The 26,250-nt window shown below is 49.6% G+C and overlaps 1 protein-coding gene across 1 annotated transcript in view; it reads left to right on the forward strand.

Annotated features, from left to right (window-relative positions):
- Window positions 1–26,250, forward strand: part of ARRDC1 (arrestin domain containing 1) — a 36,751-nt gene that overhangs the window by 2,499 nt on the left and 8,002 nt on the right. Inside the window, exons 2-3 of the mRNA XM_044439842.1 lie at window positions 14,005–14,115; window positions 25,887–25,937. Coding sequence (XP_044295777.1) covers window positions 14,005–14,115; window positions 25,887–25,937 — 162 coding nt within the window. The remainder of the gene's footprint in view (window positions 1–14,004; window positions 14,116–25,886; window positions 25,938–26,250) is intronic.

Below are 26,250 nucleotides of genomic sequence, written 5' to 3' on the forward strand. Positions count from 1 at the left end.
TAACTATTACATAAATGCATGACTATTAAGACCTGAGCAATAGGTCTGGTGGGTTTCTTTTTTTTCAGAGCTACTAAGGTATAGAATGGAGAAAGGTGACTTGTTTCCTTCCAGATGTTGGACTAGAATGCCCATCAGCCCCAAATGCTGCGGCAGATTTTTAGGAAATTGTTTGACACTTAGCCTTAGTGCTGTGGCCCTTTGATACTGCTTTTCTAGATGTTGTGTTTTAATTGGTTTTAATGTGTTTTACTCTGTTGATATGTTTTATGTATTGTAAGCTGCTAGGAAGGCCTTTGGAGTCATAGGGGGCCTATAAATACACGTGTAAATGAATAATAAACAAATGGTTAGGGGGCTGTGGGAGTTGCCGTCCAAAACATCTGGAGAGGGCCAGGTTTGTCGTGTTGTTCCGTGCAGTCATTGTACACAACCGTCCCACAGTCCTGAGGATCATCTTTGTGGCACGTGACCCAAAGTTCAGCTCCTTGTTATGGCTGGAGATTCTGCTCTGTTTTCAGTTTCGTTGAGAATCGGGAACGAGGAATTGACCTCAGCCTCGTGTGGCGTGTACGCCTCGACAAGGAAATGCCGCCCCTTGCCCCGAGGTTTCGGCAAGGGGTGGCATAGAAATGTTATAATAATAATAATAATAATAAAAAAATGTGCATGCGGTGCGTGGCCTGGCTGCATTTCAAGGTCTCTGGAAAGTGTTTCTGGGCTCAGAGAAGCTGCGCTCTTGGCTCCTGGAGGTGGATGTTTAGGGGCAAAGGGTGTCCCAGTTTGTGGAGAGAGCTGGTTTGCTGCAGAAACGAACCGAAGGGCTTGCGGGGGAGAAGGGAAGCTCTTGCTTGGAATGGGACCCCGAGCGGGGTGGAAGGCACATCTGCCATGCTGCCCCCTTTCTCAGATGCCCCCTTCGTTCCTGGCGTCGGAGATCAAGGCACATGCAGAGCATGTCCTGAGCTGTCTGTGGGATCCCGCAAATGAGCGCGGAGGTTGATTTCTCGGTAGGGCCGCCCCTGCAGCCAAACTGGGGACAGGAGCATGCAAAGTAAAACAATCCCCTGGAAATCGCCCCCCCTTGGGAAAAAAAATCAAGCAGAGGGCAGGCCGTTTGTTGCTGGGCAATGCAGCGGAGTGTCCTGGGAAAGCCAGTGGGGTGTCGTGGTGAAGAGCCTGGGACTGGGACGCAGACGACCTGGGTTCTGGTCCCCGCTCAGCCATGGAGCCAACGGGGTGACTTGGGGCCAGTCCCAGACTCTCAGCCCAGCCTACCTCACAGGGTTGTTGTTGTGGGGATAAGATGGAGGAGGAGAATGATGTAAGCTGCCTTGAGCCCTTTGTAGGAAAAAGGCAGGATATAAATCCAAAAATAAATAAAAAATAAAATAAAATAAAAGGACAAGGCGCTTCTTTTGGCACGGCACGATTGTCCGCTGCAATGGTGGACAATCATGTCACGTGAAGCAGAACACTGTAGGTTAACTGTGGGTAGTTTAACCCATGATTCATGCCATGTAGCAGTTCGCACTTAACCTGATAGGAGCTTAAAATGACACCGAGTACATCCAGCCACCAATGATCAGCACGCGATTTGCCGCCCTCGTGCGCAGACCGGGTCTCTGCCTTTCCGCCTTAACTTTGCCTGGGGCAGATTCCTGCCACGTGCCTCTGTCATTGGGGCTGGTCCCAGGAGCCGCATGCCTGGAGTGATCAAGCAGGAGGGCCTGGCAGTAAGGCTGGGTGGCGCCATTTTCATGGAGTGAAAAGTGGGAATGATGGACGGTGTTTTGTTTTTTGGGGAGCGGATTGAATGGTGTGCGGGAGCTCTTAAGGGGCTTCTAAAGTCTGTGAGCTCCAGCCAGCTTGCCAGTTGATTAGGGAATGATCATAGTTCTAATAAACAAACCTAATTCATTTATTAGATTTCTATCCCACTTTTTTCTTATAAACTCAAAGCAGCTTATAGCATTCATCTCCTGCTCTCACAACAACAATCCTGTGAGGTAGGCTGGGCTGAGCCTCTGTGACTGGCCCAGATCACCCAGCTGGCTCCATGGCTGAGCGGGGACTGGGACCTGGGTCACCGGAGTCCCCGTCCTGTCCCCACCACCCAAAGAGATCTCGCATGTAAATCCCCTCAGCCTCACAATATCCCCCAAAGAATTTGGCCGCTTGGCCATTTTATTATTATTATGGAATGCGCTCCCTGGAGAGGTGTGCCTGGTGCCAACTTTATATTCTTTTCGGTGTCAGGTTAAAAACTTTTTGTTTAATTGCTATGTTAAAAACTAATTTTTTATTATTAACAGTCGCTTTTTTGTTTTTATCTTTTGTTTTTATATAATCTTTTATGGAATGTGTTATTGTTTTATTGTTTTTGACGGTGTGTGCCGTCCCGAGATGTCGAGGCCTGTGGTGACGGCATACAGAAGCGTTAAATAAATAAACAAACTTGCATCACCTGAGAGAAGCCCAGCTGTTTCCGTGGCTTGGGCAGACTTTGGCAAGGCGGTGCCCTCCAGGGTGTCTTGGCCTTCCAATTCCCATCAGCCCCAGTTGGCATGGCCAGTGGTTAGGAATCCTGGGGGATATGTTCTGGAGGGCACTAAGCTGGGGCTGGCTGTGCTGGAGAGCGTCAAATCTGGCTCCGGAGTCTTGGAAGAAATCTCTCCTTTTGGTCCTCACAACGACCCTGCGAGGTAGGCTGAGATGCGGCCAAGAAGGAACTGGGTGTGCTGTACTGAATTCCTTGGCTGGAGGTCGGGATAAAGCGGCCTTGAAGGAAGGCCTGAAAATCCACATTCCACAGCAGATATTATGGCTGGGCAGGCTAGCATTACCTCCTCAATCCAGAAGTACCCGCACTTGATACGTATGTTGTCACATGCGCATTTATTGCCGGTTACTTATTGTCTATATTTAGACAAATACATATTTAGACAAAGAAACTCCACAGAAGCTTTTACAGACTTGCAATTCTTTCCTGCAACACCCTCCATTGTATCCATTTTCAGACAGAAACAGAAAGAATTCGCCCAAGCCTGCGTAATAAGTTTGGCTTTACATTGAGAGATTCAGTTGAGTGTGGCACATAACTGTGTTGGTGAAACATCTCCGTTTGATATACATGCTTTGCGTGGTGATAAAGGAATGCTTTAAAAGCGGGGAGTCACTTGGCTGGCTCATGCCCAGGTGCTGTGCTCAGTGGATGATGGAACGTGCCTGTATGTGTCATCTCTTTAGAGACCTTGGTGGAACTGACGTTTCTTAGAACTTAAGCCCAGGATAGAAGTCTGGACAGGAAGTGAAGCTGGAGAGGCAAGATGGCAAGAAACCAGATGGGGAACAACCATCCATTTAGGTTAGAACAGTGTTTCTCAACCTGCGGTTTGTGGACCCCTAGGGAGTTCTCCAAGGCTTGAAGAAATGTTATGTTTTTTTGCTGTTAAATTTGAATGAACTAAGGAGTGGAATCATGGCAATAAAGATATTATAATAGGAGCGTGGACATTAACAGCTTAATCTATTTCCCCTTCTCTCCAAATCTGAAGGCCCTTCATGAGAAAATTGAAATAACTCTTTGATGCAGTCTAGTGTTTTAAATCTTGAGTTAAGTCTTGGTGGTCCGCAGCTTCAAAAGGTATTTAAAGGGGGTCTGTGGTGAAGGAAAGGTTGAGAACCACTGGGTTAGAAGATTGTCTGGATCAAACCTAAGCCCCGTCCGAAATTTTCCCCCAGGAAGAGTAGTGATACCCTGGGGGTAAAACACACTTCCCGGAGTATGTGCTCACCCGACACCTTTCTTGTGCTCTTTCTAGCAGACCTCCAGGTTCCCAGGAATTTTAATCTCTCCCTTGCTGTTGTTCTAAATCTTTGGCTCCTGCTAGGTTTCACTTCGGTTTTGACTTTTCGGTTGCCCTGTAACTTTAATGTTTTATAGTGTATTTTTGTGGCACTTTATGGTTTTAATTCTTAAGAAGCACCCAGAGAGCTTTGGCTGTTGGGCTGTAGAGAAATGGAATAAAGAAATACACTGAAATAAAAACAGCATAAAATCTAGGAGAGCGGCCTTTTCCCACAGCAGCCTCTGGGATGCCCACAGGGATGAAGTAGTACTCTTGACCCATGATCCCCAGTGGCTGGTGTTCAAAGGCCCACAGCCTCTAGTTCCAGAGCAGAAGGAAGACAAAAGTTTGGCCTGGGCAGCTGATTCTGTCTGCATTTAATGCCATCCATCCTGCTTGCCGTTGCTGCTACTGCTGAGATCTGGTGCTTTTGATTTCTGGCAGGCCAGAGGGGCTGCTTCAGCACATCTTGCCAACCCGCCTTTGATTCCGTGTTTGCTGTTGGCAGGAGACGGGAAACAAAATATGCCCCTATACAGCGATAAGCCGCCCTTAAAAGGAGTAATGCGGCTCTCCGTGCAAAACCTGCCAGCAGGTTTGCAAGCCTGCGTGGCTCCCCCTGCCATGAAACTAATTATGCCGTTAAAAGCAGCCCCCTGAAGGAGTTGACTGCAGCCCCCTCCCTCAGCACAGCCACACGTGCTGCTTGGGAATGCTGGGGGTTGTAGTCTGGCGAATGGCCATGTTAAGGAGGGTGGACTTACTCTGCTATCTGCACTTCATCCGGGCTTCTTGTGCCCTTTTCCAAGCCGGAATCACAAGCCAGGATTGTCTCCTTGCGCGCGAGTCCTGGCTTGTTTGGGAGCAACCAGCCCTGGTTTGAACGACGCGGGAAGTTTCATTCTGGGGAGGTGAGACGACGGGAGTTTAGCCCAGCATCTGGAGGGCTACAAGTGGGCCACCGTTGGGCCAGCAGCCCATGCCCCTGGGGGAGGCCAAGGGGGGGCAAACGGGCTGCATAGGCCAGCAACCAGTAAGCCAGGCTCCCCCAGACCCTGCTCGCAGGAGCACGGCTATTATCCTGGATAACCATTAATGCGAAATACCCATTTGGACAAAGGGCGGCAGAGCAATTTAGGTCAGTCCTGCCTTTGCTGGTCTCTTTTTCTTAAGCTGCAGACCCTGGGGGTGTTTTGAGGTTCAAAGTCCAGGTTCTTTCTTGTTTTCCAGCCTGCTCGCTCGCCTCCATAACCATCTGGGTGGCAGCTCGTGCTAACCTGCTGGAAGGGTTCCCCCGTCCAGCTCTTTACTCTTTTCAGCAAGCAGGTCCCAAATGATTCAGAATGTGAAATGAATGCTTAGGGGGAAGAAAATGAGGACCCAAGTAGCGTGGCTTTTATGAACGAACTAAAACTTAGAGCAGCAGTCCAGAGAGAGAGAAAGAGGAAAAGGAAATGAAAACGAAAGAACAACTCACAAAAGAAAAGCGTCCACTGCTCAGAAAAGTCGTGTCGGCAGAAGCCTTGTCTGATGCAACAATACATTGCCAAGCCCTTTAAGAGAGTTTTGGTACCTCATTTTTAGGTTGCATTTCTTAACTTTCTCTCGTTTTAGTTGGTTGATTTAGGACTATCTTGTCGCTTGTGTGCGACTATGTTTCTGGAGTGTCACATCTTATTTTCTCGTTTTGCATTATTTTGGCATTTCTTGTTTTGTTTTTTGATGGCACCTCTCCAGTTTTCCAGGGCTCCTTGGTTAGGAGTGGAGATTGTTCATAAGATCTAGAAACTTGTGTTGACTTGATTTGAATGCTGGAAGCCTCTGTAACAATCCCCAAAGGGGACATGAATGACTGTCTGAAACTGAATGAATTGTTCTGTCAGGTACTTAATTACAGCAAGCTGACCCTGTTCTTGCTTGGAGTGTGTGGATCAGTGTTCTTTCCATAGGGCCAGAGTCCCAAATCTTTCACTTGGACTTCTGGCAGACTTTCTGCCCCACCAACCTGCTGTGCAACGGCAGTTGCTGAAATTCAGGGGTATCTCTGTGGCTTCTGATCCCCCTGAATGATTTGGCTTCTGGACCATGTGGTCCGCCATTCCTCCTACCCCCTTGAGTCTTTCTGCCTGAGTTTTTCCCCCCTGGAAATCAGTGGCCTTCCTCTCCTGAATCCAAGCATCCTTTTTTCAAACAGGGGTGTCTTTAGGACTCTGGCTCTGCAAAACAAAAAACAAAACAAAACACCACACACACACATGAAGAACTTTGGTGCATCTGTAAATGAGCATGTACACTTTTTAAAAATCCGGTGAACTCAAACCCCAGACTGTTTTGCTGCTTAGCAGCACCGCTGTTCGAGCCAGCTTTTCTATGAATGTGGGAGAAGTAGAGAGGAAGATAACAGCTTGCTGTCGGTGAGCCTGAGCTTTTTAAAGCCCCGTGGGAGGGGCTGGTATAAATGGAAGCATAGCATCCTTTGTACCGGTGCTTGGTCATCTGCGCATCACGCTTCTTCTAGGCTGTTTCCAGACTTGATTCCGAGAGCTTGCTATCAATGAGAGTTGCAAACATGGTAATTTTGGGGAGTTTGGCTCCCTCTTTAGGTTCTTGTCTGGGTATGTGAGTGAACTTTACAGCTATGCAGTGTGGAGTTTCCATGCAGGACAACAGCTGAAGCGCATCTTTGAAGTAGTTGCTTGCTTCTTTATATCCTGCCTTTTTTCCTGTCAAGGAACTCAAGGCAACTGGCAGATTTCTCCTCCTCTCAACTGCATCCTCACAACAACCCTGTGAGGTACGCTGGGCTGAGAATCCCAGTGCGCTCCATGGCTGAGTGGGGACTAGAACCCGGATCCCTGAGCCTCAGTCCGTACTCTCAAGCACCGCACCGCGCTGACTTCAGTTGCATCTTTAAAATACAGAGCAAATACTGTAGTGTGATTGTACGCTTTTTCTTTCTTGTGTGCTTTAGACCCACATGGCATGGCTCCTTTCCCATATCTGTTGGATCTCAGTTCCCACCATTCCCTCCCAACTGGCTGGGGATGATGAGGAATGTATCCCAACATTGTATGAGGAAGGCTGCTTGAATGTGACTTTTAAACCCTTGGGGTAAACTATTTTCTGCACATAGCAAAGTGCCTTGAACCCAGTCCAGTGGGGTGGAGCTAGAATGGAAATGCTCTGACCACGTCCCCTGGGCATATTTTGGGTCTCTTACAACATTAATCAGAATAAATAACTATTCCACCCTGGCTGAAAATCCAATAAAATAAAAACAATAATATCCAATTAATACATATTAAAATATTGATCGAATAAAAAGGTCTTGACCTGGCGCCGAAAAACATATAATGATGGCGCCAGGCGGACCTCTCTGGGGAGCATGTTCCATAGTCAGGGTGCCACCGCGGAGAAGGCCCTCCTCCGGGTACTCTGCCTCCTGGCCTCTTTCAAAGGCCGCTACTCCTTCCTGAGCATGCGCGAGGCCCCCATGTGCGCTGTTATCTGATGCTCGGCTGCTGGGGCACTGCTGGGGTGACTCGGCTCGCTTTCCGAGAGAGGGCTCTGCGTGCCGGCTGTGGCACATGTGCCGTAGGTTCGCCACCGCTGCTGTAGACCTTCAGGCTGGTGGGAGCTGTTTAAAGCAACCGGGACCACCAAATTGTCCTTCCTTGGCCGAGGCCGCGCGAAACATGCTAGCATTTAAGGCACTGGGCTCTTTTGCTGGAACAGAGCAACCTGGCCTCTCTCCCAGATATTTCCGTCTATGACTTTTTAAATATACGGAATCTATTTTTCTCTAGTATATTACGTCCAGTGGCAGAGGCTAGATGGCTCCAAAACTCACCTGCTGGGGGAGGAAGATCTGAGGGAGCCTTGGCCTGCTTTTAGGAACCTGGTGAGCCCCTGGGGGAAAGAGGCCGCTGCCCTATAGGGCCTGATCATTTGGTCCAATCCAGCACCATCTTCCGTGGTCCTGCAGGGGGGTAGTCAGCGTGCAAAATGGCTTGCCCGCTTCGCAGGAGCGGCGCTTGGAAATAGGCGGTGGGCTGGCTGGGTCGCTGGTCTCCTCCTCAGGACATCAGAACGGCAGATGGTCTTGGTGCTGCGTTTTCGACAGCAGCTGGGCTGGTGGGACGGTTCGAACTTGTAGGGTCGCTCTGCCTGTTGCTAAGAAACTGCAGTCTTGGCTGCGCCAGTGCTTTGGAAAAGGTGGGAGGCAGCTGCGGATTGGGGCACCGTGCGTGGCCCCGTCCCCCTCCTCGTTCTGCAAGATCCAAGGCTTCCCCGAATACGACCGCACACACCCACCCACCCGCGCAAGCTGCCCCAAAATTCTCCTGCGGGCCCCTCTGAGGTGTGTTTCACATGCAGATCAACAGAAACATCCCCGGTTTGGAGCAAACAGCGACGAACGTGCTCAGCAAATATTCCTGGGCCGGGTGGGTGTTTTGCTTGCCGTGTGTCCTGGGGGTCTGCCTCTTTTCTCTTACCCCCACTTCCAGAATGCCCAGTAACCCATGCCAGGCCCCAGTGCTGCCCAGTTCAGCACCAAGTTGTGCCTGGGTCCTTTTAGCATCTTCCGGAACATCTTGTAGGACACATTGATGCCCGTTTTCAGGCTGCAACACCTGCCTCAAATTCCTGGCTTTCTTGCCACAGTGATATCGTTTGCACAGAACCACAGGCCATGGATTGTTGGGACTCCATGGGGGTGCATTCCCCCCTCCACACACACACCTGTTGATTAACCCCTGCGTTTGGTTCTCTCTGCAGTCACACAAGCCCGGAACTGTGTGTTGTTGACAGACAACATCTCTGTTTTCACGCTGTGCCAAACAACCAAGGAACGGAGTGTCATTTTCTAAACCTGATGCAAAGTAGAACCAGCAAGTGTGTGGCAGGCAGCTTCCTTCTTTATTTATTAGATTTATACCCCGCCTTTTCTCCCATTGTGCAATTCAAGGTCACACGTGTGGTGCTTGCTGACGTCCGCGTAAACCCAGCCTTTTTACCCACAGAAAAGCCCTGGTACATTCACACTGTCATGAAAACCACAGGCATGCTTCAAACAACACCGATGCCTCTGGGGGGCGGGGGCATTTATCATCCCCCCCCCCACCAGGAGCGGGGCTGCTGCTGGTGCTTAAAAGCTAGGGCTGTGGTTGAAGGGTGTAGCAGCTGGATAAATAAGTCTTTATTCATGTACGATCCGAGATGTTTTCCTTTGAATGAGAGACAGAAAACCAGAATGCCTCTTAGTTGTACCCGGACAGGTGGGTTTTCTGGCGAGAAGGGAACTGTATAATTTTCCATATTTCCTAGGTTCCCTGATTTAGTGTGTGTGTTTGATTCATTATTGTTCCCTTAGGTAAGCACACAGAATCTCATATTTAGTAAACAGAACTTAAACTGTGATTTTATGTGCAGTAAACTGTATTCCCAAAGTTTTCCCAGTAGCTACAAAATAGCTGAAACATTTGCTTATGGGGGAATTGGATTAACCACACAATATTGTTTAAATGTTGCAGTTGAAGACACTGAATGCTTTAGGTGGACATTATATTCTTGGGGTAGTTATAAAACATAAAGACACATAAAGAGAAGAACAGAGACTTCTTTGTGTTTGTATTTAGCCAAAATCACTACACCTGAAAGAATGCGTTGCTTTTAGGATACATCAAAAGGGAGCTGGTAGGTTTTGTGTAACAGTTTAAATGTCTTCCTGAGCTCACTAAAACACCCTGCACTCTGCAGGGCTTGTCTGTCCCTCTTCAAGGGGAGAAAAACTTGATTTAGGGCAAGAAGCTGAACTTTCAGCCCAAGGGTGGTGCGGATCTGAAGGCTTTGGCAGAAGAACTGGGGCAAGAGGGACTGTTGAATTCCTGCTTCTGGGAATCCGGAGGCAACTGGCTGGCTGATCCAGCAAGGCTATTCTTAAGTGACACAAGCTGTAATCTCGGTCCTAGCTGTCCTTCCGTTTCAGGCATATAGGATGTGAGGAATTTTTCCGGGGAGAAGCATAGCCTTGGAAAGTTTTCCTTTGAAATCGTTGGTGCTGGATGCAGTGCAGAGCGCTTAGTCTCTCAACAGGAACCACCGTACAAGAGGAAATCCCTCTTGAGAGAGCAGGAGGGCTCAAACCTCTGCACAGCACACCAAATGGACTTTTGCTGGGCATCAGATTAGCAGGGAGAGTCCCTCTAATAGAAACACAGAAACAGAGCAAGTCAGACGGGGCCTCCCAGGCCATCTAGTCTGACCTCCGGCTCCAGCTGGCTCCGCTCACGACTTGCCCACCATGTGGACGTCCAGCCTATCCTTGAACACCCGCACCGATGGGGCCTCACCCACCCCCCGTGGAAGCCCATTCCACACCCTCGGGGTCCTGACTGTCAGGAAGTGCTTCCTGGCATCTAAATGCAACCATGGTTCTCTGAGCTTTGCTCCGTTGGAGCGCATTCTGCCTTCCTCTGCAGGGGAGAACAGGTCTCTGTCCACCTCTGTGTGACATCCCCTCACATACCTGCATGTCGCCAACAGATCCCCTCTGAGTCTCCTCTTCTCCAGGCTGAAGAGACCCAGTTCCCTCAGTCTCGCCCCATACCCCATCCACTGCAAACTGGCCACCAACCTTGTGGCCCTTCGCTGCGCTGACTCCAGCCTGGCTATATCCTTCCTGTAACGAGGGGCCCAGCACTGAGCACAAGGCTCCAGCTGCAGAATCTAACAGTCCTCTGTTTTCACGAGGGAGTGCTTTTAAGAGAGAGAGAATACTGCCCGATTAATCGGAGCATTTTGGCTTTTATTCTTTAAAAGCCTGGATGTATCCAGAGCATCCATTTGAGCTGCAGATTTGCATCATACTTCCAATCAATCCTATAAGATGCGGGTGTAGGAATGGAACTGCATGTGACCCTGTCGGCTACGTTTTCAGAAGTGTATAGGTGTTATCACGAGTGGCCTGACTTAGAAACGTAGCGAAGAATTCCTCTGAGAATCTTTTGTTAAAATCCAGCTGCTAGTCCTCAGGGTTGGCTTCCGGGCCTAGCTCAGTTTGCCCAGTCTTTCAGTCATGCCCAGGAGCCACAAGTGCATCCTCTTGCATCCCGCCAGGAATCCTGGGAGCCATTCCCGGGGAGGATGAAGCAAAGAGGCCGCTCTGGATGCAAGGGTGCGTCTGCAGCACTCTCTGGCCCTGAGCACAGACCAGACTGCCTTTGCGGGCCTCTGTACTGGGGTATTGTGAGCAGATTAGCTCTGAGTGCCTGCCCAGGAGGGAGGTGGTGGCTGAGCGGCAGGGTGGCTGCCTGGGAATTGCCTTCGGTGGAACTCCAGCTGGGGGAAAAGCCGTTGGCACGTGAAGCATCTTGAACCAGCCTCCCCGCCCTCCGTGCCGGGGCGAAGTCGCACGCCATGTTCTGTTGACAGTTATTTTATTTTAAAAACTGCAGCCTGGGGAGCTGAAGGGATGTTTGGGTTGGTGCAAAACTCTCACCAACTTGTTTAGATCTCTCCAGAGAAGCCTGCAGGGTCATGTTTGGTTTCCATTGGCAACTGGCGTGTTTACCATTCGCCTTTGTGTGTGTGAGTGTGTGTGTGTGCGATTGCTTGTGATTCCAGGGCAGGTGAAATACCGAATGGTACAGATGCTGAGAAACTGACTGCTTGCAGGATGGACTTGCTCCGAGTCTTAAGAGCTAAGCAAGATGTACTTCCAATTGCTAGGAATTCCTTTCCACCCTTTGGAACGCAACACATCTTGGACTTTGAGATGGTGAAAATATGGAGGAAACTGGGGAACAGCCAGGTGGGGAATTTTGCCAGACGTCAGCCCATCGGGCTGAATGACGTCACCCTAAGCCAAAGGAAAGTTTCTGGTTAAATTTATTAGATATATATTTATTTATCACAGGCATTTATATCCCATCCTATCACCAAGCGCTCAGGGCAGCTTACAAAATATAAAAGTACAATATAAAATATGAAAATACAATATAAAACATCAATTATTGAAACAATATAAAACACATCACGAACTTAAGAAAAAGGAGGAAAAAATAGAAAGTGCAACTGTGAAGGAAAAATCCTAAAACATCTAAAACCGTTGGTATTTATTTATTTATTTATTTGGAGTTTTTATATGCCGTCTCATCGCTGAACACGTAAACAAACATAAATAGACAACATAGTACCCAATACAAATACAAAAAATATAAATTACACAAATTAAAATAATGGTTGAATTAAAAGGTCTTTACCTGGCACCGGAAAGAGTCTAACATCAGTGCCAGGCAGACCTCTCCAGGAAGCAGATTCCATAGTAAGATTCCATAAATCATACCCATCCTTCCTCCAAGAGAGTGGAGCAGGTTATTGATTATTGATTCATTTATCTGTTCCTTGCATTTGTATGCCACCCCTGGCCACAGGCTCTCTGGACTGCTCACAGTACAATATAAAATACAAATAAAAACAACAATAGCACACCAAAGCCATAAACAAACAGGATTAAAATACAATATAAATACAACAAACACATAGAAGAGGAGGAAATAAATGCAATAAAATACAATATAAATACAACAAACACATAGAAGAGGAGGAAATAAATGCAATAAACGAATAACAAGAACCAATAAAGCAATAAAACAATTAACCAGCAGCAAAGCAGGTCCAGTCTAAAAACAAATACTAAATAAAAATGTCTTGACTTGGCACCGAAAACAAGATAAAGTGGGTGCCAGTTGCACTTCCCGTGGAAGGGAATTTTCCTTGGCAAGTCCCCCCTCACCATATTTAGGGAGGGTTCGCGAAGGAGGGCCTCCATTGATGACCTGAGTGACTTGGGAATGATATATGGAGACAGGCGTTAAGGTGTCCCAGTTACAAGCCATTTTAGACTTAAGCTTATAAGTCAGAAAAAGACCAACCCAAAGCCTTAGGGTTGGATGAACGTTGGTTTCTCCCAATTTCTCATTTTTTCTGCTTTCACATTTACATGGTCCTTTCCCTCATCAACTGGCAACTTGTTTTGAAGGTTCTCTGGAAAGTCTGCGTGCATTTCCACGTGCATGTTTATCAATATACATGTTTGGACGAGCACTTTCCTGTGATACAAGCTTTTTAAAAATAAAAATATGTAGATAACACATTTGCTACAAATATGTTAAGGACCGTGCATGCTTTCTCCGGCATGCCCATTTTTATATCTCTCCTTTTCAGCTTGGAGAACCACACTGCAAATTTCTGATAAGGTTCTAGTGTGACTTCTGAGAACGTGCGCTATGCAAATTTCTCCCCACTGCTACCAAGTCGGTCTCGTGAACTTCAGCTCCTTGCTTAGCTATAGAGCACTTGTTTCTGAGTAAATGTGACCTTGTAAGAAACATTCATTGACATACAGCTTCGGGGATGCTTGGTGTATAATCCTGATTTAAACAGCAAATGTGAACCATAATGTACTGAATCAGGTGCAATGTCAAACTAGTTTTCTTTTCTTTTAATTTTCTTAAACCTGCTTTGCTGCTGAAAAAGGCTCACAGGGGGCTTCTGAGTTTCTCTCCTTTGCAGGATTTGTGGCCATTAGAGGAAGGATCTAGCTGAAACTGGGGGAAAATGGTTTGCCTTATTCGAAACTAGATCCCCAGGTGGCTGCCATCCTTGATATATTTCCTTTCCCCACTGGTGTTCCCCCAGGACGACTTCCCTCCGTGTAGTTTGGCGATAAAATTTAAACCAGCATAAAAAAAGCTTTCTCTCCATGGATTTTAATTCTGTTTGCTGGAGGTTTTAACTCAGACCCTTGGCTTTCAGAAGAGACTGAGATGACCGATAGTTAATCTCATTTGGGGCCTCAAAGGGGTTTGGAGCCATAAAAGAACTATTCCTGTGCAAGTTTCTGGATATCTCAGTCGTGGTTTGGTTTTTATAGGGGTGGGGAAACTGTACCAGACAGGAGGCTGAAATCTGGGGACTTTTTGGGGCTAGGAGAGTTTGACAATGTCCTGGAAGGGCTGGGCGGTAGGTCTCCTTGGGTGTACACGGCACAATAGAGTCTGGGGGAGGCTGGTTACTCCAAGATGCAGGCAGCTGTCTCTTTTGAGCTTGCCAGCATAGCTAAAGTTTGCTGTTCTTCCTCTTCCTCCAGCCATCAAGGTGAGCTGCGTCGGCTTCTGTGGAGTGTCCAGCAAAGTGAACGACACAGCATGGACCGTGGACGAACAGTATTTCAACACCACGCTCTCCCTGGCAGATAAAGGTACGGGTTCGGGGTTTGGAAGTTGTCTTGGGCCGTGTGGCAACAAAGACTTCCCGTCTCTTTGACTTTGTTCCTGACTTGGAGCCGACGTGCAAGCTGGGCTCCGCACACGGCTGCAAGCTTCTTTTACGGGTCCGGGCTTCAAATCCTTAAATCACAACTGGATGGAAGTTTGTCTGTGGGGTTTTTTGTAAGCTGTGGAGCTTATCTCCATGGCAAGGAAAAACCCTTCCTCCTCCCTCCCTCCCTCCCTCCCTCCCCCCCCCCCCCCCCCTCCCCCCCCCCCCCCCCCCCCCCCCCGCCTTGTGAGGCTGCAAGTCCTTCCCTTGTGTGCATGTGGATGTTTTGCAAGGTTTCCTCTGCGGTGAACTTGGAGGCCAAGAGTTACAGGGAGACATGATAGGGGTCCTTCTGAACTGGTCGCCCAGAGTGCAGGACTCGATCAAGGGAGCAAAAGTCCAGCCAGGCTGGTTTCAGCTAAGACTTGGGGCAAATATGGGCCTTGCTGCCCTCCATTCTTCTCTTTCATGCCCCCAATTCTTTTTAAAAAATCCTCCTTTAGCAAAAAGCCAGGCCCTAAGAGACTTGGCTTGGCTTGGCTTGCTGCAAGCTACACTCGTCTGTTGTAGCGTTCGAGAGCTGTTACAAATAAAACCAACCCCTTTAGCACACTGGAGCAGTTTGTGATGCAAACTGTTGATTTTTTAAAGAATCAGGTAAGGTGGGAGATGTCTTGGGGGATAAAGCGAAAGAGCTGTTGGGGGTTAGAGTTGTGCAACGATTTAAGCACGACACTCCTTTCCCCAAACTCCTATTTTTCCTCTCTTTAGCTGGAGCCAGGGGCCAGTCTAGATGGCCCAGGAGACCCCTTCTGACTTCCTCTGTTTCTATGTTTCTATTCTTCTCGCCTGCCTTAAATGAGAAGAAGGTGCTGGGACATCTTTCAGGGTGCATTAAAAGAAAAAAAAAATGCGATAGCTGTGCTAAAGAAGTCCATGAAACGATCCTCGTGCTCTTAACAAGGGAATCCAAGCGTTCATGGAACAAAGGGTGCCACCACCTCCAAGCTTTCCTGGCTAGCTGGGTTGGATGCGCATGTTGCGGGTAGACAGTGTACTTTTTCCTGGGCCGCGGGGGCGGGGTGCACCTGTTTAGGATCCAGAAGGGGATTCTGGCTGAAGAATGGATAATGCCTGCAGCTCACAGGCCAGGCTGGAAGGGGACTGAGTTCCCTTTCACGGATCTTTGTTCATCAGCTGGACATGAGCATGGAAATTAGACTGGAAACCAAGAACGCTGGCAAGATGAATTCCAGCCTCCCGTCGCCGCTGGGGCTCTCGCCGCCGCCGCTTTCCGTGCCACCCCGGGGCCGTCTTCAAGGATGGCCTCACACAGGACGGTCTCTGGACAAGAGAAGCCACGTTCTAGCAAATGCACAGACCTCCTCTCTGCATAGATCCCACACCCAAGGACAGGCCCTGCTTGATGGGCCCGTTGAAAATCCTACCTGCCTGCCAGGAGGAATGCCGTAGTCAGGGGGTCCCAGCAGCCCCCGTCCTGGGTCCCAACACAGAAGAAGGCATGGCACAAAGATGGCTGGGGTACGTGCAGGGAGGACGTGCCGTGATCGGGGCCCCACAGTGGCTGGAAGTGCACCTGGGCTTGGGGGACTGTTTCCTCATGAGTAGCAGGAAGGGAAACAGCTCAAAAGGGGAGTCTCGACTTGCTGGTTTCTTGGCTGCGTCGGATGGTGCCGATCAGCTTTGCGTCTCTCCCTGCCACAGACGGATGGAGCAGTGCGGGCTTCCTTAGCCCGGTGGCCTCTGGATTTACAGGCCTACCACCCCCATCATCCCCAGCCAGTTGCCATGCTTGCTCTGGATGGGAGTTGCAAGCGGATGCAGAGAGAGGCTTCAAGGTTGGGGAATGTTACTTTTTTGCTGGGAGAGGCTTTCCCAGGTGCGGGGATCCTAAACCCGGCTGGACCACTTCGCCGTGGGTTCTTTGTGTGGGGTGGAGTCAGCACCCAAAGCTGGTAGCCTGATCCTTGCCCTGGGCTTGTGCCAGAAGGTAGAAAGGGCCTGGCCGTGGTCTGGTTTGACAGGGGACGGCACCATGCCCCCCCCCCCCAGCCTGTAAATGGGCTTGGAATAGGAAAACAGTAATTTTAGGAGGCGTCCGTTGAAGCGCAGAACAGTGTGGCTTTGTTGCCGCATGCCCACTGGAGGCGGAGGGGGCGGTGCGGGGCGGCAGAGAAATTTCAGGTGACTCACTGGAAAAAGGGGAGGGAGCTGTCCGAAGGGAGCGGCGAACAGGCTGGGCCACTTCTGCTCCATCCGGCCGGATTCCTGGAGCAAAAGCGAGTGTGACCCAGCGTGCCCCCTGCTCCGGATCCGCAAATCGCACGGTTGCCGCTCAGCTTCTGCGCTGCGATCACGGAACAAGCTCGGCTTTGTTTTCTGTGCACCGGACGGGCAGATGCTATCGTACAAAGGGGCTGGAAGCGCAGCAGGAAGCGTACCGGGTCCAACTGGGATCGCTGGGCTTTGAGCCTCGCTCTTGAGAGGGAATGGCACGTTTTTGTGCTGGGGGCGTTCACACAATCCAGCCCTCCTCCGAGTCTGCCACTGGGCGAGGGTGGTCGTGATGCCTGGAGCCGGCAAGGTGGCTGGCCGGACTGGCTAACGATCTCCCTGCAAGCTCCGCTTTGCTCCACGGCTTTCCTGGGACTTCCTTAGAGCTCTAGGAACGGACGGTGTGAAGCAAGATTCGCTGCACACTGCAGTCTTCCAGTCTTGACACTAATGAGGATGATAATCATGTATGTTGGCCTGGGACCCCCTGTCTACCTTAGGGCCAGTCTCTGCCCTCTTCCTAGCCTACCTCACAGGGTCGTTGTGAAGACCAAACGGAAAAGAGCATGCAAGCCATCTTGGGTTTCTTCCCCGTGGGGAATGCACCACAGGACCAATTTTGCTCCCAGGGCTTGCTTGGGAGTCTAGTGACTGGGGAGCGGCAAGCTGGGTGTCACTTGGCTGGATGTCTGGATTCTTCTCCCTGCCGAAATTTGGCCCATGCTGTTGCCCAAGCGGGACTTCTTCTGTTGTAGTGAAAACATCTTTTCCTGGGCAATTTTAGATGGCAAGTTTGAGCCTGTTTTTTATAGAGATACTGGTAGTGTCCTCCTCCTCCATCACCATCTCTGCCTCTCCCAAGTTCTCCTTCTTCAACACCATCTCCTCCTCCTCCTCCTCCTCAGGGTTGAGTTTCACTTTTCCTTCCTCTCCTTGGGTGTCTTTGTGTTGTTGGGTGTTGCCAAGTTGCCTCTGACGTAACGACAACCATAAAAATGAGCTTTCTCCAACTGTCCTTCCCGACCTTGCCCAGCTCTTGCCAACGCCGGGCCGGGGCTTCCGGGATGCAAGGTTCCCTGGAACGTGTTGTTTCCTCTGGACTCTGCGGGGAGACACTTCCGCCGCAGGGTTTCCCAGCAGGTGCGACACACCTGGTGCTGACCATGTGCGGCACATCTCTACCCTCTTCTGCCTCCCCATTCCCCCGCCACGTCCATCGCAGTGATGGGCCCATGGGTAGTGCAGCAAAACACCTGCAAACCCAACCTGAAGGAGAAGGGCCGGTTGTCCACCTGTCTGCTTGCTGCGGGCCCCTAACCCAGCGCTCCTTCCTTGGCGCATAACCGCGGCTGCATTGAGTCTTCCTGCCAAGGATCAGGGTGGAGACAACAGGCCCTCTGTCACTCAGAGAGCGCCTTGGGGACGGTGCCCTAACCTCACCCCGCCTTTCTTGTGAGCTGCTTTGGCGGGCCTGCCCCCCCCCCCCCCGAGAGGACTTGCCTGCTGGATTAGATGGATGGCTCTGATCCAAACTCCTGAACGTGAATAACACCTCCTGGGTGCACACTTGTGTCCCTAGTTTGACTGTGACTGTGTGGGATGTCATTCGAAGAACAGGAGAAGGGCAAAACTGGACTAGTGTTTTACCCTTGCTGCTGAGATGGGAGATGCAAGGATATGCGGCCTTATCTTTTGGAGCGCGGACCAGCGGCTGCAGCCAGGGTTGAGTTTTTGAAACCCCTGGGATCGTGTGAGGCCTTCCAGCCTCGCGTCAACCTGTTGCCTGTGGGAAGCCCCCTAATGGGACAACAGCCCCCTGCTGCTCAGCAGCCTGGTACTGAGACGAGGATCGCAGAAGGTCCCGGTTTGCTTCTCAGCGTCTCTGGACAACAACACTAGAGAAGGCCCTTCGCTGAGTCCCTGCAGAGCAGGGTGTCCATCTGGGATGACCATTCTGGCCCGCATCAACCTTCCCCAAATGTTCTGGACTACAGGCCCCATCAGTCACAGACAACATGGTCAACAGTCTGGCTTGCTGGGAGTTGTAGTTGAAAACACCTGGGGGCACGAAGTTGAGGAAGACTGAGCCCGGTCGTGGGACTCTGCACCTCGTCCCAGCCTGGCCTGCCAGGAAGCGGCAGAAAATTTCAGGTGTAGCTTCCCCGAATGGTGTGGCTGGATTCTACCTGGGGCCCAAGTCTGAATGCTGTTTAGCCCTCCAATGCCCCTTGCTGGCCAGCTTCCGTGGCAGAACAACCCACAGCAAGCCCAGTTGGGGGGCACAGGTTGAGTGCGGGGGCTATACCACCGTTGTCTGAGGACAGCTTAGCTCAGAGGGGAGTCAGGGCGGATGGGCTGGCCAGTGATGTCTGTGGCTTCCGAGGGCTTTGCCCCTTTGAGCTTTGGGCATCGTCTACTAACGCTACCCTTTGGGGCTGTTTAGTCCCCACCTCCGGTTTGACTCCATCCATTGCGATTCTTCGCCTTCGAGGAGAGAACCTGTGCGTGTCTCGGTGCGTGCGCCCACGCATGCATGCGCGCCAACGCATTGCACAGATGTGTTTTGATTGGCATTGAAGGAGGACTGCATACTTGTTAAGCCTTCAGTGGATTTATTGGTGCAAAGGAGAATAAAAGGACCTTGTGAGCTGCGTCTTTCCTTGAGGCCTCTGGATTTTCACATGTTTGCATAATGCCGGGAACCAAGATGCCCCTTCCTTCAAAACCTGCCTGTTTCTATTAAAACAGCATCCTTGGCAGACAAGCTTTAAAAAAATTCCTCCTTTTACTATTGCAAAGAGGGCTGCTAAACAACATGAAAGCAGCCCAGTTTTAAATGCAGTCCAACCAGTGAGAGGCCAAGCCACGATGGGCAATGTCTTCTAAAGGGCTGTCAGCATTAGCTCAAGATATGTGCAGGTTGTATGTGTCACCTCCAACCTCAGTCCGCCCCCTTCTTGCATCAGAAATCAGGAAATCGGACTTCTCTTCCCAAGGATGACTTTGTTTCCGAGCTGGGTGCCCTGAGCCCCTTCGCTTCCCCCCGTGACATCCCCCGCCACAAGAAATGCTTCATGCTGAGCCTCAACTCCGCGGCTGCCTGGAAAGGGCTCCCTGGTCTGTTTAATTGCCGCTTGTGTAACGCTCTCTGTTGTACTTTTGCACAGCGCTGTCTCTAAATCACAGCGTATGCCCCAAGTTCAGGGCTCCAGTGAGAACAACCCGTTCTGGGGGTGTGGAGGAGAGGAGGAGGTGTGGAAAAGGAATGGGCTGCCCAGAAGGGAAGGGAGGTCCCACCCTCTGACCTCCAAGGCATCCCCAGAGGCGATGCAGTGGAACTACCCCTTGGTGGAGAAATGTTCGTCAGCCCTCCCTTAAGCGAAGCATGACTTGCATCCAAATGTCTTTATCTTTCTCTTGGCACCATGCTAAAACAAGCTGGGAGTGTCGCCTAATGGTCAGGTGCCTGACTCCAGGGTGGGGCCAGGAAAGGGGACGGCCGATTTGCCTTTGAGACTGGCAGAAGTTTGCTCCACAGCCGGTGTGGAACGTGGCACTGAGAAAAAGGAGGTGGCGAGAGAGGGAACCAGGCCAGATCAAATCCGGCAAACATCAGCAGATTGATTCAGACCCACAAGCAAATTGAAATGCACTGAATGTTTTATCTAAGAAGATTACAGAGTGAAAGAAAATGAGCATCGCTGGGTGCATAAGCATAAATTGGGAACGTCTTTCCAGTGGCATTATCAGCAGTGAAAAATAATACATTGCATGATCGCAAAGCTGACATTGCGGATCCTTGAAGCAGGACAAGAAGCAAGACCGAATCGTCAAGCACTGGTCTCTCGGTGGAAGAATGCCTTTAACCCTGTTCTGTCCTCGGCTTCCTTTTCAAAACAGAACTGAAGTTTCTCTCGTCTCCTTGACTTCTTACCACACGCTGCCTGAATGTAAAATACCCTTTTCTGGTCCCACTCCAAATCGGTTACCTGTGCTGGTGGGAGAGTAAGGAAAATGTTCATCTGGGCCCTGAACCGTAGCAGCATCTTGCTTCTTCCTCCCACATACTCTAAATTTGCTTGCTGGAAAATAAAGCTTTTTTTCCTGGGCTTTCCCTTGTAAAAAGCAGAGGCTGTGCAGCCCATCTGTTTTACCTAGATGTGTTTGGGGGTGTCTCATCTGCACTCCTGTTGCACCTTTCCACCTCAAATTGCAAAATTAGACCTAAAACAGCACTTCAAAGCCAGTAAAAACAAAGAGCAGCCACCAATTAAAACCTGCAGCATCAAGCAAGTCCCATTTCAATGCCCCAGCTTGTCTGAATAACGAAGTCTTTGCCTATCGGCAGACGGACATCCGAGATGGAGTGAGCCTGGCCTATCTGTCCAGGGAATTCCAGACTTGGGGGCAGCCATTGAGAAGGCCCTGCCATAAAATAAGTCCTGGTGGGGAGACAGAGGCCAGATCTCTTCCCCTGGACTTGACGGTCTTCCAATCTGATGCGTACATTTGACTGTTCACTGTTCTGGCTGGGCAACATCTTTCAAGGCCTCTTGCTAAGGATCCTCTCATGATGTGCTGCCCAAGAACCTTCTAATGGGATTTTCCATAATCCAGTGCTGTCTTTCGTCACCAAGCTACAGCCCTACATATAGCTACAAAATTAATAATTTACTGAAGCACAGTGGCTTTTTTTTGTGGAGCATTCAGGGTGCTTTGTGTACATTGCCTTTTTAGTCATCGTTCCGCTCACTCTCTGTATGAGGTCACGTCATTGTGTTCCTAATATTACAGGTCAGAGGCAGAGCGTGGCTGCTGGCAGGCGGCCCGGCAAGGTCGCGGCTGAGCTGCGATCGAAACCTGATGCACAGCTCGGCCGCAAGGTTAACCCGGCCCCACATAGGTGTAATGATGCACCTGGCGCCTTCACAGGCTGCTTCGCTGGCGGGCCCCAGAGATGCTGACACAGAACTAAGCCGCACTGCGTTTCACGGGTCTTACTCCCAGGGAAAGGCGCATGGGGTTGCAGTTGCCCTGTTCTGAGAGGTGCAGCGAACCTGCCTCTTCTTCTTTTACTCCGGTCTGGAAAGGCCCAAAAGCAGCTTGGCAGAGTCTTGTTGGTGCGGTTCTGAACTCAGGATTTTGAACGGCTTGTCGTTTGCCTTCACTCAGGGCAAGTCACAGGCCAAAGGGCATAGATTTTTGATCATATTTTAAAGGCGCCACAGTTCCAACTGCATATAGAAACATAGAAACAGCGCGAGTCAGCAGGGGCCTCCTGGGCCATCTAGTCTGACCCCTGGCTCCAGCCGGCTCCGCTCACAACATGCCCACCATGTGCACATCTAGCCTTTCTCTGAACACCATATATATACATACATACATACACACACCTGCATATTACTACATAACATGAAATGTGATATTTCATTTATGTCATCACTTTTATTTTTAAGGCATGGTTTGGTTTCCTCTAGTAACGCACAAGAAAAAATAAACATTAAAAGTCCATCTGTGGTTTCATACAATTTTATCTTTGTGTAGTTTTACTCCTTCAGGCTACATATTAGACTTATTCTGTATCATCTGGGATTGTAACATGTTCTATAAACATGTTAGCAACACAAAGACAATGGCATCTAGCACATTTTGTTACGTGGTTATGATGAAATAACATGATGAATTTTCGTGATGTAGGGCTGATGAATATTTGCAAAGAGCAAGATTGCATATGATCAGGAAAAAAGAAAAAAAAGGTTGGTTTGTTTGTTAGATTTATTTTAATCCCACCTCATTAACCATAAGGGTAAGACCAGTTTTTTCTCCTTCCCCATTGGCTATGCCAGCTAAGGAGTTGGTGGCCAAAACCTTTGGAAGGTCACTAGTCCTCTTGAAGTCCTTGTTAAGTGTGTGCAGCCTGGGTTTCTTGGCTTGCCCAGCTTTTGACACTGGATTCCCTTCTGGATATGGAAGAACACCTGCATGCGGGAACTGACTCTTGGAAGTTACATTCACACCTGTGAGCTTTAGTCAGTTTTGCATTGCAGGTGAAGGCTAAACCAGGTGACAGATTGATGGATTGACTGTGCTCATGGTCCTAAACAGGACTCCCTGGGTGGTGAACAATTAAGACCAATAAAATGCAAAAATAGCACAATTTGGACAACTCTGTGGATCAATTAAAAGACATTATTTTAACAGGGACAGTAAACTAAAACCATCCATAAATTCATATACAATTTGAAAACACTATCTGGTTGCTAAAATGCCTGGGAAACAGAACCATCTTTGCCTGGTGCCGAATTGAGTGCGGTGAGGGTGCCGGGCATCATATTCTAGGGATCCTATACCAGAGGAGGTGTGCTATTTCCACCTTTTAAGGAGATGGTTCACCTCTCCATCTTTCTGCATCACGGTGCGTCACCCCGTTGGGCTCTGTGCACATGCTTGGGAAGCCTCCAGGGCTAGATAATTGCTCTTTCCTGGGAGACCAGACCCTGGAGACACCCTGGTGTGTGTGTGTGTGTGTGTGTGTGTGTGAGAGAGAGAGAGAGAGAGAGAGAGAGAGATTCCCATCCTGTCCTGAGATCTTCTTCAACCGCCATCGTGGGTGCATCAGGATATTCTTTCTCCTCCTAGCTATTCTCCACGAGTTCCCTCTTCCTTTAAGCTCTTGGCCTTCTCTCCAACCTCCCTTCCCGCCTTTTCTCATCCTGAAGTAAATAAAAAAACTTGTATGCTCCTCTTGCACGGATAATCACTCGAAGAATGTCAGTGCTAGGTAAGCAACCTGCCTTTGTGACCCCAATTTGCCACCTGGCGTGGAAGTCTATGCCCGGCCCTCTCCAGTGGGCCCACCTGGGGTGGCAGGACTTAAAGACTAATAGGTATTCAAGCCGTGAAAATGGTTCCCTCTTCTTTCTCACCATGTGACGTTGGCTGTCATTGCATTTGAAGGGCTTCTTCCAGGGTAAACTTGTCCCTGAAGCGGCTGCTGATGTCCACCTAGTGGCTAAACGTGGGAGAAAGAGACATCGGAAAGAAAGGTTCATGTATGGGATGAAGCCCCCCCCCCCCCGCCCCGCTTCCCCCAGCAAACAAACTCTGTGGGAGGGTGGGAGCATAGGAATACATCCGTCGTCGCCAGTCTGGGAAGCTTTTAAATTATTCATTTGCAACCTTTATAAAACCTTTCACAGCTGGGAAAAACAAATTCCACGCTTCTTTTTGGTGTGTCTGTGTGTACACACATTCCCAGACCGACCTACACGTTTCGCACTCTCCTTGGTCTTGATGGATGTCCATGCGTCAGAATTTTCCTTTACGCCGTTGTATCCTCAGTACTAATCACTGCCTTTTTGAGGGGTAGCTTTATTTTTCCGGCCGGCTTGTGCTCTCCCTGTTTTCCTATTCTCCCCCCATGAAAGTAATTTGCTGTTCTTTTTATCTCACCCACCCTCCAAGACTCTGCCCACTGCAGCCAGTCTGTCAACAGGAAGAAGGTAATCCCTCCTGTTGTTGTTGTTGCTAGTCGCAAAGTCATGTCCGACCCATCGCGACCCCATGGACAACCTTCCTCCAGGCCTTCCCGTCCTCCACCATCCCCCGGAGTCCAGCTAAGCTCATGCTGACTGCTTCAGTGACTCCATCCAGCCACCTCATCCTCTGCCGTCCCCTTCTTCTTTTGCCATCTATTCTTCCCAGCATCAGGCTCTTCTCCAGGGAGTCCTTCCTTCTCATTAGGTGGCCAAAGTATTTGAGTTTCATCTTCAGGATCTGGCCTTCTGAAGAGCAGTCAGGGTTGATCTCCTCTCGGACTGACCGGTTTGATCACCTGGCGGTCCAAGGGACTCGCAGGAATCTCCTCCAGCACCACAACCCAAAGGCCTCAATTCTTCGGCGCTCAGCCTTCCTTATGGTCCAGCTTTCACAGCCATACATTGCAAAATTCCTCCTGCAGATTACCAAAGCTATCCTTCCCCAGATGCTGACACAGGCCTCATGGGAGCTGAAGTCCAAAACCTCTGGAGGGTGCAAGGATGGGGAAAGCAGCTCAAGGCAGCGTTTGGAAACAACCTTGCTGTTAAGTGTAATTTTGCCCAAAAACAAGCGCAGCTTGGCAGGGCTGGGACAAGCTCCTTCATGCACAACCCTTTGGTGAGACTCTAAGAGCTGCCGTGTTTCTAACCAACCCTGGGCTGGGTGCAGCATTCAGAACAATATTATTATTATTATTATTATTATTACATTTCTATGCCGCCCCTTGCCGAAACCTCGGGGCGGCTTACAACATGATAAAATACATTGAAAATACAGGGCTTTGGAATGACAGGGGGCCTCGGACTCCCCAGCTGTCATTCCAAGTGACCAGATTGTATTTTTTATTTTATTTTCCACTTATTAAAAGCCAAACGTGATGAAAAATTCCCTCTCTCCTCCCTAAAACACGACGTTGTTAAATAGATTGAGTTGCTGCCGTTGTCACTGTGGTTGTGTGCCGTCGGGTTGTGTGGACTCACGGCAGCTCCAGGAGCGCGTCTCCTGTCGTCAGCCCTGCTTGGCTCTCAGAAACTTCAGGCGGGAGCTTCGTTGCTGGAGTCAACCCAACTCCTGTTTGGTTCATCTTCTCCTCCTGCCGTCACCTTTCCCTTGCATGAGGCTCTTTGCTGGGGAGGCTCGCCTTCTCATGGTGTTTCCAAACTACGACAGCCACGTGCCCGCCCTTCTGCGAGCGCAGCGCATTTGTGACCCTCTCCTCCAGCACCGTGTTTTGGAAGCATCCTTTCTCTGCCGGCCTGTTTCCTTCCCTGCCCAGCTTTCACTCCCATCCAGAAAGATGGGGGATGCAACCGGGCATGTGCAGCATCGAAACCGGGAAGTTTAAAATGGCAGGACTCATGGCCCACCTTCCCAAAGGCCGCTTTTCTGTCCCTGCTTGCAAAGAGGAAGAGGGGGACCTTCCTGGGGAAGCGAGTCCAACAGCCCTCTTGCCCCTCTGCTCACAAGGACGGTCCATGGCATTCTGTCACCCAAGGGGGAAGCTCTTTTGCAGTGAATCAGGCCGAGGTTCACCAGGGCCACAGCCAGGCAGTAGTTCTCCAGGGTTTCAGGCAGGGGCGTCTCTGCTTTACCTGCAGTTCTGGGGACTTTCTGCCGGAGAATCTCTCATGCTTTGTCTGGTTCAGGGATTCCAAGTGGCAAATGCCCCCATTCATTGCCTCTTCTGCCTTTCACGGGGACCCTAAGTGAGTTTCCCCAACTTCCAGGCACAGAGCAAATAGATGGTGCTCTTCGGGGGTGTTCCGCTGCAACAGAGGGCCCTGGGCAATCCAGTCCTGGTCCTTCATGTTGGGAATACACTGTATGGTGTATGTGCCTCTGATTCCCTGTTTTTCTTCTTCCTTGCACGTTCCACAGGGACGCTGACAGCTGGCGAGCACACATTTCCATTCCAGTTCTTACTTCCAGGTACAATATTACAATATTAATATTACCCTGCTTTCTTGGTCTTCTGCTTCTTCTGTTTTATTTATTTATTTGTTTGTTTATTAAAAGCTTTTGTATGTCGTCCTTTATATGAATCTCTCAGGACGGCTTACAGGAATGTAAAACAATTTAAAACAACTAATAACATGATCCACAGAATTAAAACAGTGATACAGTATGAAACAATAAATAAATTTTTTTATTTAAGCAGTATTTTAAATGTTAATATTATTGAATTTTATCTGGCCAGGGCAGCTTGTTTTATATTGTATGTTTTATATCATATATTTATATT

The sequence above is a fragment of the Varanus komodoensis genome, unplaced genomic scaffold (assembly GCF_004798865.1).
Source record: "Varanus komodoensis strain SLA01 unplaced genomic scaffold, ASM479886v1 scaffold36, whole genome shotgun sequence".
NCBI classification, from domain to species: domain Eukaryota; kingdom Metazoa; phylum Chordata; class Lepidosauria; order Squamata; family Varanidae; genus Varanus; species Varanus komodoensis.